General features: G+C 36.7%; 1 protein-coding gene across 2 annotated transcripts; it reads right to left on the bottom strand.

Annotated features, from left to right (window-relative positions):
- Positions 1–1003: 1003 nt before the first annotated feature.
- erlin1 (ER lipid raft associated 1) lies at positions 1004–11786 on the bottom strand. 2 transcript variants are annotated; one of them, XM_062058232.1, is made up of 12 exons: positions 11630–11786; positions 10966–11094; positions 10691–10772; positions 8641–8687; positions 8162–8223; positions 7918–8043; positions 7756–7829; positions 5999–6057; positions 5789–5880; positions 5596–5685; positions 5430–5509; positions 1004–2574 (listed from the first exon to the last, which is right to left on the bottom strand). In XM_062058232.1, exons 2-12 carry the CDS (start codon positions 11076–11078, stop codon positions 2443–2445), a joined length of 957 nt encoding a protein of 318 aa, XP_061914216.1. In that variant the 5' UTR covers positions 11079–11094; positions 11630–11786; the 3' UTR covers positions 1004–2442. The 2 variants fall into 2 exon arrangements, with proteins under 2 accessions (XP_061914216.1, XP_061914217.1); XM_062058233.1 differs by having other exon boundaries at positions 11516–11642.
- Positions 11787–13401: the final 1615 nt, after the last annotated feature.

Consider the following 13401-nt stretch of genomic DNA (forward strand, 5'->3'; position numbering starts at 1 on the left):
TTTCCTGGGACTTTTTTGACCACTTCAAAATACTTTAATGGCCCGATCACTACAACTCTCCTCTACGCAGTTGTAGCGCACCAATACTAGCAACACTTTTCAACTTAGTTTTGTCTTTTGGCAGGAATAGGTTGTCCACTCAAAAATCAAGCTTAATGCAAATAAAACATCCAACCTTCTAAAGTACCGTATTTTTCGAACTATAAGTCGCACCAGCCGAAAATGCATAATAAAGAAGGAAAAAAACATATATAAGTCGCACTGGAGTATAAGTCGCATTTTTGGGGGAAATTTATTTGATAAAACCCAACACCAAGAATAGACATTTGAAAGGCAATTTAAAATAAATAAAGAATAGTGAACAACAGGCTGATTAAGTATGTTATATGACGCATAAATAAATACACCAATGCTGTCAGAGATAATCATGGACTAGCTGTTTTGCAGCGGGTCCTTAAAAACAGCACAGCGCTCCTGTAACTAACAAAAATTAATAGACCAAAATCAAATTTTACTGACTGTAGAAGACACTGGTTTTGAATTACTTACATCATCATAATGGAAGAAGTCTGGCCCTTAGCTTTCTGGAAATGTGGCCCAAAAACAATGTAGTTGAAAAATCCCAGTATACAGATTCACACACAAATTTGATTAGCATGAACTAAAATGGGACCACAAAGTGACAGCCTTGAGGTAGGAAATACTTACATTGGATGCATCTGATCTGGTTGATGAAGTTGATAAAGCATGTATAAATAGTAGCACACAAGACCAAACAAAAGTAAACTGTATTGCATCACTCATGAAAGTGTATATATATATTTTTTTAAATAACCATTGCATCTTTGACCTTTTTTAAAAAAGAATACCAAAGAAAATGTGGCATCATCGCTTAATTGGTAAAATTGTTTGAATAATTAGCGTGGGCTGGAGTCTATCCCTGTTAAGTTTGTGTAAAAGATGAGTTACATTAGAAAATACTAAGTTCAATCAACACATGTGGATAGGTACCAAAATAGGCTTTATTTAAGAACATTGTCAAAACATTTTGCATATAAACCTCTTAAAACAAGAACATTTCAGATTTCACAGATTACTTCTTTTTTTTCCCACAAAATAAAAATAACTCAATTTTGAGTGATTTAAACCCCTCATTTGCATCGTTAATTGAACCTGCCACCAGCAAACAGCAGAGGAAGAGTGCGGCCATTCAGAGGTCACGTAAACATCAAAACTGTCTCTTTACACAAGTACTTTCTTTTAACTCCAGTCTACCGTAAGGCAGGACAGTGTGACAAACCTGAAATCATTAAAAAAAAAAAAAAAAAAATGTAGAAAAAAGTAATAGTAGCCCTGGCTTGCAAGTTAAGTTCTTAGCAAAAATAGCGAAACAATACAAGTATTCATTGTGTTAACTGAGAAACTTAGCAGGCCTGTATGTGCAGTTTATCAATAACTGGTAACTTAATTTTCCCCACAAAAAATATCAACCTGGACAACTATTGGATGTCCAGTTTTGACAATGAAAACCTGTCCTGGTGGCGTTATGATCCAGTATAAACAGCAGGAAGCAAATTAAGCCAAAAGTCCTGGCTGACTTTTTTTTTTAAAGACAACCAGTCTCTTCAGATAAAGTTCCTGAGAATGAACCGTTAACCACCGCGTGTGAAAAAGCTGTAAAAGGTGGCAGCTAATTGCAGGCACTACTTTTATCACCAGAATCAGGCCTAAGTAAAACGCTCAAAACCCGAAGCAGCGGACCAACAAGGACAGGAAGTCACAACCTCTTCCAGTGGAAAGTAGTCAACTTAAAATTCAGGGTCGGGGGGAAAAAAGTCTGCTTTGTTATAGCAGCACAATGTAATCATTGTTCAGGAGGAGAACAGTGCAATGTGTCTTGTTTGACGTACAAACAAAAACAAGTTACAAGGCATTTAACACAAACGAAATAGACCAACCAGCAGTGTGTGTGTGTAAGTAAAAGAAACAAACAGATCCTCCTCCTGCTTGTAATTAGTGTCACTTGCTGCATTCCAGTCCAGATACTCATTAGCTTCCCATGTCAACAATCACCTTGCATACCACGTGGTTAGCGCAAATCCAAAAGCAAAGTTTAACAGATGCAAGCGCATGTAAATTTTCTTTGCTGTGCTGTCGCCTTGTAGATGGAAGCTTTTTTTAAATCACTATGAATTTGTAATTTTTTTTAAAGTACAAAATAAAGCTTCCCGCCTCAACTGGACATTTATTCAAAATAATATCCACAAACCAAAAAAAAACATTCCCTTTTATTGTCTTCCGAAATGTCACTTCTGTTTGTAGATTATTGTAAATCTCTTTGCAATTTAAGACTTGAGTCTTCAAGCCCACCTGCCAGCTCCAGTTCTACTGTAAACAGGAACACCTGCGGGTCTGACTTGCAGCTTTTAGCAAGTGCGCCTCCTATGGCTTGTTTTCGGCTTGGAGGCTTCCCTCCACAAACATATTAGGGATGTCTTGGCCAAAGTAGATCTTACTGTTCGCTGCTATGGACTGGAACTTCATCAGCTCCAAGTACTCTGGGGTTAACTTCAGCTGCAGAGAAGCACACACGATTGTTAGGCTAACTTTCACTGTATGGTTGAGAAAAACACAATCAGGGTTCCCACTCTTTCCTGGGACTTTTTTGACCACTTCAAAAACCTTTTATGGCCCGATCACTACAACTCTCCTCTGCGCAGTTCTGGCGCACCAATACTAGCAACACTTTTCAACTAAGTTTTGTCTTTTGGCAGGAATAGGTTGTCCACTCAAAAATCAAGCTTAATTCAAATAAAACACCCAACCCTTTAAAGTACCAGTAAAGTGGAAAAGCAAGTTGCCTCTATATTAAAGCCATAGTCATATATATCGGATGTATGACACGAAGACTTCCAAAGCTTGCGACTAAATAAATATTGTATCAATCTCAGAGATTCACGAGCCATTTTGAGAGATGAGCTAGCCAGACACGTCATTGCGTGACAGAGGTAGGAGCCACAGATCCCTTCATTATCATCAACAACAACAATGCAAATCATGCAGACTTTGTGAAAGCCAACAATGATTACTTTAGAAAAAAGTAACTACGTTAATTAGTTGTGCAAATACCTTTTACAACATTAACAGTTACATATACTATGTACAAACGAACAATTAACTTTCACTTTAATCATACTATCATCATCATCATCAGTCTTACCTCTCAGTTCCAGCCACATCGACCCCTTCTGAGCGCTGTCACGCCAAATTTCTTCCCCCCGCAAACCCCCCCCCCCCCATTTACTTATTGTTATTAATTTCCGCATATGTCAAATGTGCATTCAGTCAGGAATATCCTCAAGTTAATGTGTCCGATTAATACAGACGTTTTCGCTATACTATAAAAAATAAAATTAAAATTAAAAAAACAATTTACAAACACAAGCTATGGGATGACGTGACCGGAAGTAAATGGGGGGGGGGGGTTTGTAGGGGGGAAGAAATTTGGCGTGACAGCGCCTATTTTCAGCTGCTGGGAATATTGTAAACAAGAAGAGAACCAGCCTCACCCCAGAGCATGTAGACATGCTAACCTTTCTTCATTACAACGGTTAGTCACTCACTGGAATGAGTAGAATTGGTTATTGTGTTGGACTGGATGTTTATTTTGCACATTTTAAAAGCAATACTTAATGTTTACAGTGCTCCAGAATATTTAAATTGGCACTTTTGTACTGGACTTTTATCTTTATTTTTGCACATTTTAAAGCAAAATAAGCAATACTTTTACTTTTGTTGAAAGGTTTACACTGTTGTTACAGAATATTTTGTTTTGCACTTTTTTGTATTGGATGTTTATCTTTATTTTTGCACATTTTAAAGCAAAATAAGCAATACTTTTACTTTTGAAATGCTTATACTATTGCAGAATATTAAGATTTGCACTGAATGTTTACTTTTATATTTGCACATTAAAAAGCAAATAAGATACTTTTAATTTTGTTAAAAGTTTTAAATGTTTACATTGTTACAGAATATTTTGTCATGTTGTTGTCAATGTTGACTGAGTGGCCATACTTTTTTTTTTTGTAAATAAAAGCCATGCCTTTTGAAAAAACTGGCCTACATTTATTTTTTCATCTTCATTTTAAATAAAAAAAGTAATCGGTAAAAGGAAAAATAATCTATAGATTTATCGAAAAAAAAAAAAAATCTATAGATTAATCGAAAAAATAATCTATAGATTAATCGATAGAAAAAGAATCGTTAGCTGCAGCCTTACAACCGATACAGTCGTGGAATTAACACATTATTATGCCTAATTTTGTTGTGATGCCCCACTGGATGCATTAAACAATGTAACAAGGTTTTCCAAAATAAATCAACTCAAGTTATGGAAAAAATTGCCAACATGGCACTGTCATATATATATATTTTTAACATTCCTCAAAACAGCAGCTTGGAATTTGAGACATGCTCTCCCTGAGAGAGCATGAGGAGGTTGATGTCGGCGGGGTTGAAACCAATAATTTCCGATATTACATTATACAGCATTTATCGGCCAATAATATCAGCAGTCCGATATCGGACATCCCCAGTTAGCGCTCACAACGACATCGCTACAATTTGGTTAATATTCAGGTCAGGAAATGTATTGAGTATTGTTGGCAGGTTTTGGATGGTTATTTAGAGGGTTTTGTGGGCAGAATAGAGAGCCCCCACTGACTTCATTGTTAGCAGACTTTTTATGTATTCATTTATTTTTTACTTAGAATGTATTAACAAAAAGAAATACATGTGTTCATGTTTTATATAAGGATTGTGAATGAGACAGCACATCTCTCTCAAAATTTTTCCAGTATGACTGATCTGATAATATGGTCAGAGTGCAGAAGTGTAACTTCAGTGAGGTCAATCCCGGAAATAATCGAAGACGTTCGAAGCAAAATATTCAAAATGCCTGACTGAATTTGTGGCATTTTGTTATGTTTAGACGGTATTTTCTCATACTTAGTGGATTGTAAATACAATTGGATATGGTTTAATGAATACATCCATCCATTTTCTACCGCTTATTCCCTTCGGGGTCGCGGGGGGCGCTGGAGCCTATCTCAGCTACAATCGGGCGGAAGGCGGGGTACACCCTGGACAAGTCGCCACCTCATCACAGGGCACAGATAGACAACATTCACACTCACATTCACACACTAGGGCCAATTTAGTGTTGCAATGACACACAATTCAGCACATAAAGACAACTTGTTTTTCCATTCTACTGGTACTTCAAGGGTAATTTTGGCAGCCTTGTGAAGTGTTGACAATACTACTGAAGGTATTGCCAAGAAGCATTGTTACACCGAAGACAATCTACCAAACACATATTTCATGACTTACTCTGCCATGTTTATACATGTGTCAACATATTTTACCTGGTTAGCTTCAGCTGATTTGGCAGCAGTGTAAAACTCTGCATCTGCCTTGGCCTTCTCCCTTGCAAGAAAGGCAAAGTCTGAATGAGGCACAAACGGATGACAAGCTGTAAATTATCCATCTCACAGATGACAAGGAGACAAGTGAAGAAGCAGTAAGGCTGACCCTCTATTTCGGAGATCTTCTTCTCCGTCTCCTTCTCCATCACTTTCTGCTTGAAATGGATCTCCGCAACCTCAGCCACCTTTTGAGCCTCTGCACATACACAAAGATGAGGTTCAGCAGCAGATAGAATTGGAGGTGAGAAGACTGGAGGAAATGAAACAAGCTAACTGGGCTATAGTAAAAACACATTTACCAATAATGGCCTTCTTCCTCTCAGTCTCTGCCTCTTTTTCGACCACCTTCTGAGTCTGAACGGTAATTAACAGACGGGTCTTCTCGGCTTCCCTGTACAGACGAAAACAAGGTTCCCACAAATATTAGTCTTCCTGCTGTTGGACTCCCTTAAAATCAAGTTAGTTATAGGAAAGAAATGACGTTCACAGCAACATCAAGTCAAACTCACATAAGTTCAAAGTTCCGCCTGATAGACTCTGGGATCTTTGGCTTGGTAACACGGACAGCCTGGATGAAAACACATCTTATTCCAATTCCATAACTCAGTGGTTCTGAAAGTTTTGTCACCAAGTACCACCTCAGAAAAAACCTGGCTCTCCAGGTACCAGCATAATGACAAACATTAAGATACAGTAGCATAGTAGACCTAAGTATTCATTAAAAACAAGGCAGAGGTTTTATTTAACAAATAGTTCACATTCTTGGCCAGTGTAACTACACACAGTTTGAACAGTAACACGTTTTGAATAAAGGAAAATAAAATACTGTACTTTATTCAAGTGATTCTTTGGCGTACCAATAGATAGAGCCTGCGTACCACTAAGGGTACACATGAAGTACCACAGTTTGAACATCACTGTCATAGCGATTTAAAGCAGTTACTTAATGATCGGTGCGTTGAGCATTCAAGAACAGTATGAGGCACAATGACTAAACATTAGCTAGTGTAAGATAATCAATAACCCTGAACAAACTAAAATATTTGCAAAAACAGATCAAACTGATCCAATGTCAAATGGCTGTTGTGCAGTTAGACACCATTTAATTTTTATGAAGATTGGGTACAGATGCAAAGACAGGAATCGAATCACTTTGTCTGTAATAAATGCTTTTTTTTCTCTCTAAAAGTAAGTTTGGCAAAGTTTTCTACATTCTGAGATAGCATCAGAGGTGGGACAACACCTGTGTGTAAGAGTATTAAGTTTACCATCCAACACTACTGTTGTGTTGAAAGCAATTGTCGCTGACAAGTACTGTAAATGTCACACCAGACAACAGAATCTAATACCGTATTTTTCGGATTATAAATCGCAGTTTTTTTTCATAGTTTGGCCGGGGGTGCGATTTATACTCTGGAGCGATTTATGTGTGAAATTATTAACACATTACCGTAAAATATCAAATAATATTATTTATCTCATTCACCATCCTGTCCGGATTCAGAAAGGCCGGAATAATTGGAACTGCAACTGACGATGACTCTGACGTAAGCGGCATACCGATGGAAGAGGAAGCGGCGCATTGTCTACCTTTGGAGTTGGCAGAGTTGTTTAGAAGCGACACCAAGGAAAAAGATTTCATCGGATTTAGCGATTAGGAGTGACAGATTGTTTGGTAAACGTATAGCATGTTCTATATGTTATAGTTATTTGAATGACTCTTACCATAATATGTTACGTTAACATACCAGGCACGTTCTCAGTTGGTTATTTATGCGTCATATAACAAACACTTATTCAGCCTGTTGTTCACTATTCTTTATTCATTTTAAATGTCTATTCTTGGTGCTGGATTTTATCAAATACATTTCCCCCCAAAATGAGACTTATACTCTAGTGCGACTTATATATGTTTTTTTCCTTCTTTATTATGCATTTTCGGCCGGTGCGATTTATAATCCGAAAAATACGGTAGTTTGTCCCCGTCTGAAAGTGCAGTGGACAAAATCCCTTTTTTCTAGGAATTGTATGAAAAGGCAAAGGCAGACAGAAGTCAGGTCAACTGTTTTGTTTTACAAACAGGCAGTCTTTATAAAAGACCTTTTAGTGATTTGCTACAAAATTTAGGTCGTTATACTCCACTTGGTATTTTTGCGTAATCCCACTACCACACACTTCAACAAAAAGTAGTTGATATTTTAAAAGTATGGTTGCAACTGTGTGACTAAACCACCCAAGTCAAGTCATATTTATACTAAAAAAGTACCTGTATGGTAAGTCCAGGGGCCATGGCATTAAGATCTTTCTGCAGTGCAGTCTTCAGGTTCTCATCAATAATATCTGAACAAATATAAACACTTCATCTTAATTATTCTACTTCACTTGATCGTCCACACTGCATCAGTTAGTTCAGTTGCATCCGACTAACCAAACAGCTCTATGTAGACCTCCTGAAGGGTGTGCACGCTGCAAAACTGGTTAAGTTCGTGGTGAATCTTGTTGAAAATTAGAGTTTTGTCGTAGTCGGCCGTGTAGTTCCTCACAATATCCAACACTACAAAAAACATCAACAGGAGAATTAATAGGACAATTGTGACCACAGACAGTTGACACAACAGCTTAATGCAAATTGAAAAACAAAGGAAATGTTGCAAATCGTTTTTAACATGTACCTGCTGAGGTGACAAGCATGTTGACAACCTCTATTCGGTCAAAGTAGATCATCACCCCACCACTATTAGGGAGACAAAACAATTGACAAATTAGTTTTTTTTTTGGTACACTTTAAATGTTATATTATATAAACTGTTGTATATTTATTTTGTTTTACTAAAAAGGACTATTAAAGGGGACCTAGAATGATTTAATCTACATTTAAAACACCTCCCTGTGGTCTAGATATTTATTGGATTTGCTTCTGTGTAAATTTTGGGTACATTTTTCTCCGCAGTCCCTTTTATAACCCATCCATCCATCCCTTTTCTGCCACTTCACTTTCTGCATATGACTGCAAGAAGTTTGTTTGTAGAGGCATTCCCAGATTGCAAATAAAAGCAGATCACACCCTCTTCAAAAGTATCATAATTTATCTTTTAAATCTACTCCTTTGTAAAGCAAATATTTGACATTACACCTAATTATATTCTAGTACCTTGTTCCACAAGGTACATTCTTGATCTCATCGGTCTGGAGTGTAGTCTGAAACACAAAAAAATTACAGCATTATTTACAGAGGTGGGTAGTAATGCGCTACATTTACTCCGTTACATCTACTTGAGTAACTTTTGGGATAAATTGTACTTCTAAGAGTAGTTTTAATGCAACATACTTTTACTTGAATATATTTATAGAGAAGAAACGCTACTTTTACTCCGCCCCATTCATCTACATTCAGCTCGCTACTCGCTACTGATTTTTATCGATCTGTTAATGCACGCTTTGTTTGTTTTGGTCTGTCAGACAGACCTTCAAAATAGGATCTACGCATGCCTGCGTTTCATCCAATCAAATACAGTCACTGGTGACGTTTGACTCCGTTTCACCAATCAGATGCAGACACTGGTGACGTTTGACTCCGTTTCACCAATCAGATGCAGTCACTGGTGACGTTTGACTCAGTTTCACCAATCAGATGCAGTCACTGGTGACGTTGGACCAATCAAACAGAGCCAGGCGGTCACATGACCGTCACACGTGGACCCCGGCTTAAACAAGTTGAAAAACATATTGGGGTGTTACCATTTAGTGGTCAATTGTACGGAATATGTACTGTACTGTGCAATCTACTAATAAAAGTTTCAATCAATCAAAAGTGTGAAGGAAAAAAATACACTTTTTTTATTTCAACCGTACCTCTCTCAAAAGCCTAAAGACTGACCTGTGGCACAGTTCCTGTCTTCACAATAAAAGTGCTGCTCCATCGCGCCTGCGCTAACAAAATAAGAGTCTCCGAAAGCCAGCGCAAACAAGCTAGCAAGCTACGGAGTTTTCCGCCAATGTATTTCTTGTAAAGTGTATAAAAACGAATATGGAAGCTGGACAAATAAGATGCCAAAAACCAACCACTTTCATGTGGCATTAGACAGAAAGGAGGAACTTTTTTTCTCCTCCATTTGAAAACGTGGACGTTATCAGCACTACTGTCTGATTCCAATCAATGCAAGTCATCAGAATCAGGTAATACACCAACTTATATTCTTGTCTTCATGAAAGAAAGGAATATATATGTTAAACATGCATGTATATTCATTAAAACATGTGAACAAAAACGGCAAAATAAATAAATATAAATTATATATATATATATATATATATATATATATATGTCTTAATTAGATTATCCAAAAAATAGTGCTCGATACCGTGGTAGAGCGTAATATGTATGTGTGGGAAAAGATGAGATGAAATAGTCTTGTGATTTTTTCCCACACACACACACATATATATATATATATATATATATATATATATATATGATATGTGTGTGTGTGTATGTATATGTATATATGAGGTAGATCACCTCGACTTGGTCATTTATTAAGTAATTGATTGTTGAAAAACTTATTGGGGTGTTACCATTTAGTGGTCATTTGTACGGAATATGTACTGTACTGTGCAATCTACTAATACAAGTTTCAATCAATCAATCAATGAATGCCTACTGAGCCTATGGTGATGTTAAGTTATTGTGGCTCAATTTGCCTTAATTTTTTTTATTTTAAAGTATTATTATTGAATATATATTATTGTTTTAGTTGCTTAAGAGATATTCCTGGCTCTGAATTTGCTCATTGCTATTTTTATGTTTTTGTGCATTATTTGTTGCCGTCATCATTAAACGAACAGGTTACTCATCAGTTACTCAGTACTTGAGTAGTTTTTTCACAACATACTTTTTACTTTTACTCAAGCAAATATTTGGGTGACTACTCCTTACTTTTACTTGAGTAATAAATCTCTAAAGTAACAGTACTCTTACTTGAGTACAATTTCTGGCTACTCTACCCACCTCTGATTATTTACAAAACAAGACCTTGACAGACTCCAACATGTAAACTGAGGCTGTTACAGCTAAATATGGACAAATGGTGATTAGGTGAGGTTCCTGTTGTTTTGTGTGTGCGTGTGTTGAAACAAGTCGACTCTTACTTCCTCTTGTTTGTGTCAAAAGGCAGAGAAGGCAGAATGCTACTGGAGATTACCTGCACTGATCTGAAGGTTGTGATGAAAGGCAGCATAATATGATATCCAGGACCATTAGGGCCTGTCAGCAAAGCCCCACCTCTGAAAAGACATTTAAAAAAAAAAAAAAAAAAAAAAAAGTTATGGAAATATTTCCTAACATCTGATGATCCGCTGATTACACATCAGGAGGGTTGGATAATGAAAGATGGCCTGGAGCCCAGAAAGTGAACTGGCAACTTTGGCTGCAGAATGTGAGTTAACATAAACTCAGCATGTCAAGGTGAGCATTTACCTGTAGTAAACAGCAAGGTGTCCTTCCTCTATTTTGTGAATGGATGAGTGTAACAGGATGGCCATCACTCCTGCTATGGCTGCAAACACAGCCCCTACATGCGGTATCGCCATTCTCACTGGCTCGCCCCTGCAGGGCACACACATCATACCCACCACAAAATGAACATAGTGAAATTATTTTTTTATCGAACCACTAAATGCCGTGAAGCTTTCCTACTGCCTGTCAATTAAAACCAATGAAAAAATATATATTAAATTGGATGTGCATTGTTAATAGTAGCTTGATTGCAACACGTACAGTATACACTACACAAGGGAAATATTGCTCAATCGTAAGAGTAAAATGTGTCAATTAATACAAATTTTTACATTAGCAAATACATTCTACTAAGCAACAACTAATTATGACATTATCACATAAAAAAAACTCTCATTCGTCCCAAACTCTAAACTTTAGGAGTTAATGCTCACAGACGACGGCATTTTAGCTACAGTTAGCCAGCTAGCTAACGTTCACTACCGGGGGCGGCTTTAGCTATCCGCGCTACCTCAATGGCCAGTTAGCGCCAAACAAGCGGTCCAAAGAGGCTGCCCTTGTGTGCGTGAACACGGGGAAAACTAACGAATGAATGTCAAGTTGGAAAAAATACCACGAAAATTACCTCTATCTCCGACAGTCGAGCGCTACTTGTATTCACTTAACGGCCCATCCCCCGTGTCCACTGGTGTAGTGATGTGTCGTTCAAGAACGAAACGATATTTTTAAACGGGTCTTTAAAGCCAACGATCAGAGTGCTCAAGCTGCATTTGATTGGTCATTGTGTAGTGTCGTCAGTCATTAGAAAAGTCGTTCAAGTTTCATGTTCGAAGTTATTTTAGCTGTCGTTCATGGTTAAGAATGTCGTGCTGTCATTCTTTGTTCACACTGTAATTTTAGTGTTCTGTCTAGTCTAGTGGGATTTAATATAGCCACGTTATATAATCAGCTAAACAATCCATAGTTATGTGCGTGTAATATTATTTGTAACGGAGTAACCTAAGCAACAAAAAAAGTAAAGAGCCGTTAAGGCGCTCGTTATGGTGAGCCGAATCAAAAGGTTCTGTTCTTTATAAATAGCCAAACTTGAAACTGCCCACCGCGCCGCACTGGCCGCCACCCACAGGATTTACAAGCTTTTTTTACTGTACAGAGTTACGTGTGCTGCGTTCAGGGGCCGTCGGAAAATTTTGCACAACCTGATTTGACAATTCCAATGTACGAATAAACATTACAAAACAGCTCTGGCATTTAATGCCGAATTCGAACTAATACTGTTTAAATTATGTACATCGTATTGCAAATGCTCTGGAGTCAAACATCTTGTACTTCGTTCCCACGGCCATATGGCTCTACAACGCATCACACGAAGGCCAAGGGTCATCACGGTGAATGCCACATTACAACTTCATTGAGACTCTTTCCTTCCAGCACCTTACTGTTCCGTTTTGCAATTCTGAAACATTTACATCCATTTACACTTTTATATCTGTCCGGGATTAAACATATATATAATATGCAAATGTATATGTATATATTTATACATACATATATGTGTATATATTTATACATACATATATGTGTATATATTGATATATACATACATATATTTATATGTACATGCACACATACAAATACCTACATGCATATACTTTATACATACATATATATATGTACAAACACATGCATACACACACACACATACATATTTACACATACACACAAACACATACATATTTATACATACACATTCATATATGTATGAATATATATATATATATATATATATATATATATATATATATATATATATATATATATATACATATATACACACACACATATATATATATATATATATATATATATATATATATATATATATATATATATATATATATATATATATATATACATATATATATATATATATATATATATATATACATATATATATACACTACCGTTCAAAAGTTTGGGGTCACATTGAAATGTCCTTATTTTTGAAGGAAAAGCACTGTACTTTTCAATGAAGATAACTTTAAACTAGTCTTAACTTTAAAGAAATACACCCTATACATTGCTAATGTGGTAAATGACTATTCTAGCTGCAAATGTCTGGTTTTTGGTGCAATATCTACATAGGTGTATAGAGGCCCATTTCCAGCAACTATCACTCCAGTGTTCTAATGGTACAATGTGTTTGCTCATTGGCTCAGAAGGCTAATTGATGATTAGAAAACCCTTGTGCAATCATGTTCACACATCTGAAAACAGTTTAGCTCGTTACAGAAGCTACAAAACTGACCTTCCTTTAAGCAGATTGAGTTTCTGGAGCATCACATTTGTGGGGTCAATTAAACGCTCAAAATGGCCAGAAAAATAGAACTTTCATCT

Source organism: Entelurus aequoreus, linkage group LG09 (genome assembly GCF_033978785.1).
Source record: "Entelurus aequoreus isolate RoL-2023_Sb linkage group LG09, RoL_Eaeq_v1.1, whole genome shotgun sequence".
NCBI classification, from domain to species: domain Eukaryota; kingdom Metazoa; phylum Chordata; class Actinopteri; order Syngnathiformes; family Syngnathidae; genus Entelurus; species Entelurus aequoreus.

Coding starts and splice junctions, on each gene's coding strand:
- erlin1 (XM_062058232.1), bottom strand. CDS start 11,078: ATGGCGATACCGCATGTAGGGGCTGTGTTTGCAGCCATAGCAGGAGTG. Junction 8,224..8,640: donor AATGTACCTTGTGGAACAAG/GTACTAGAATAT, acceptor TCTCCCTAATAG/TGGTGGGGTGATGATCTACT. Junction 6,058..7,755: donor CCCCTGGACTTACCATACAG/GTACTTTTTTAG, acceptor GTTTTCATCCAG/GCTGTCCGTGTTACCAAGCC.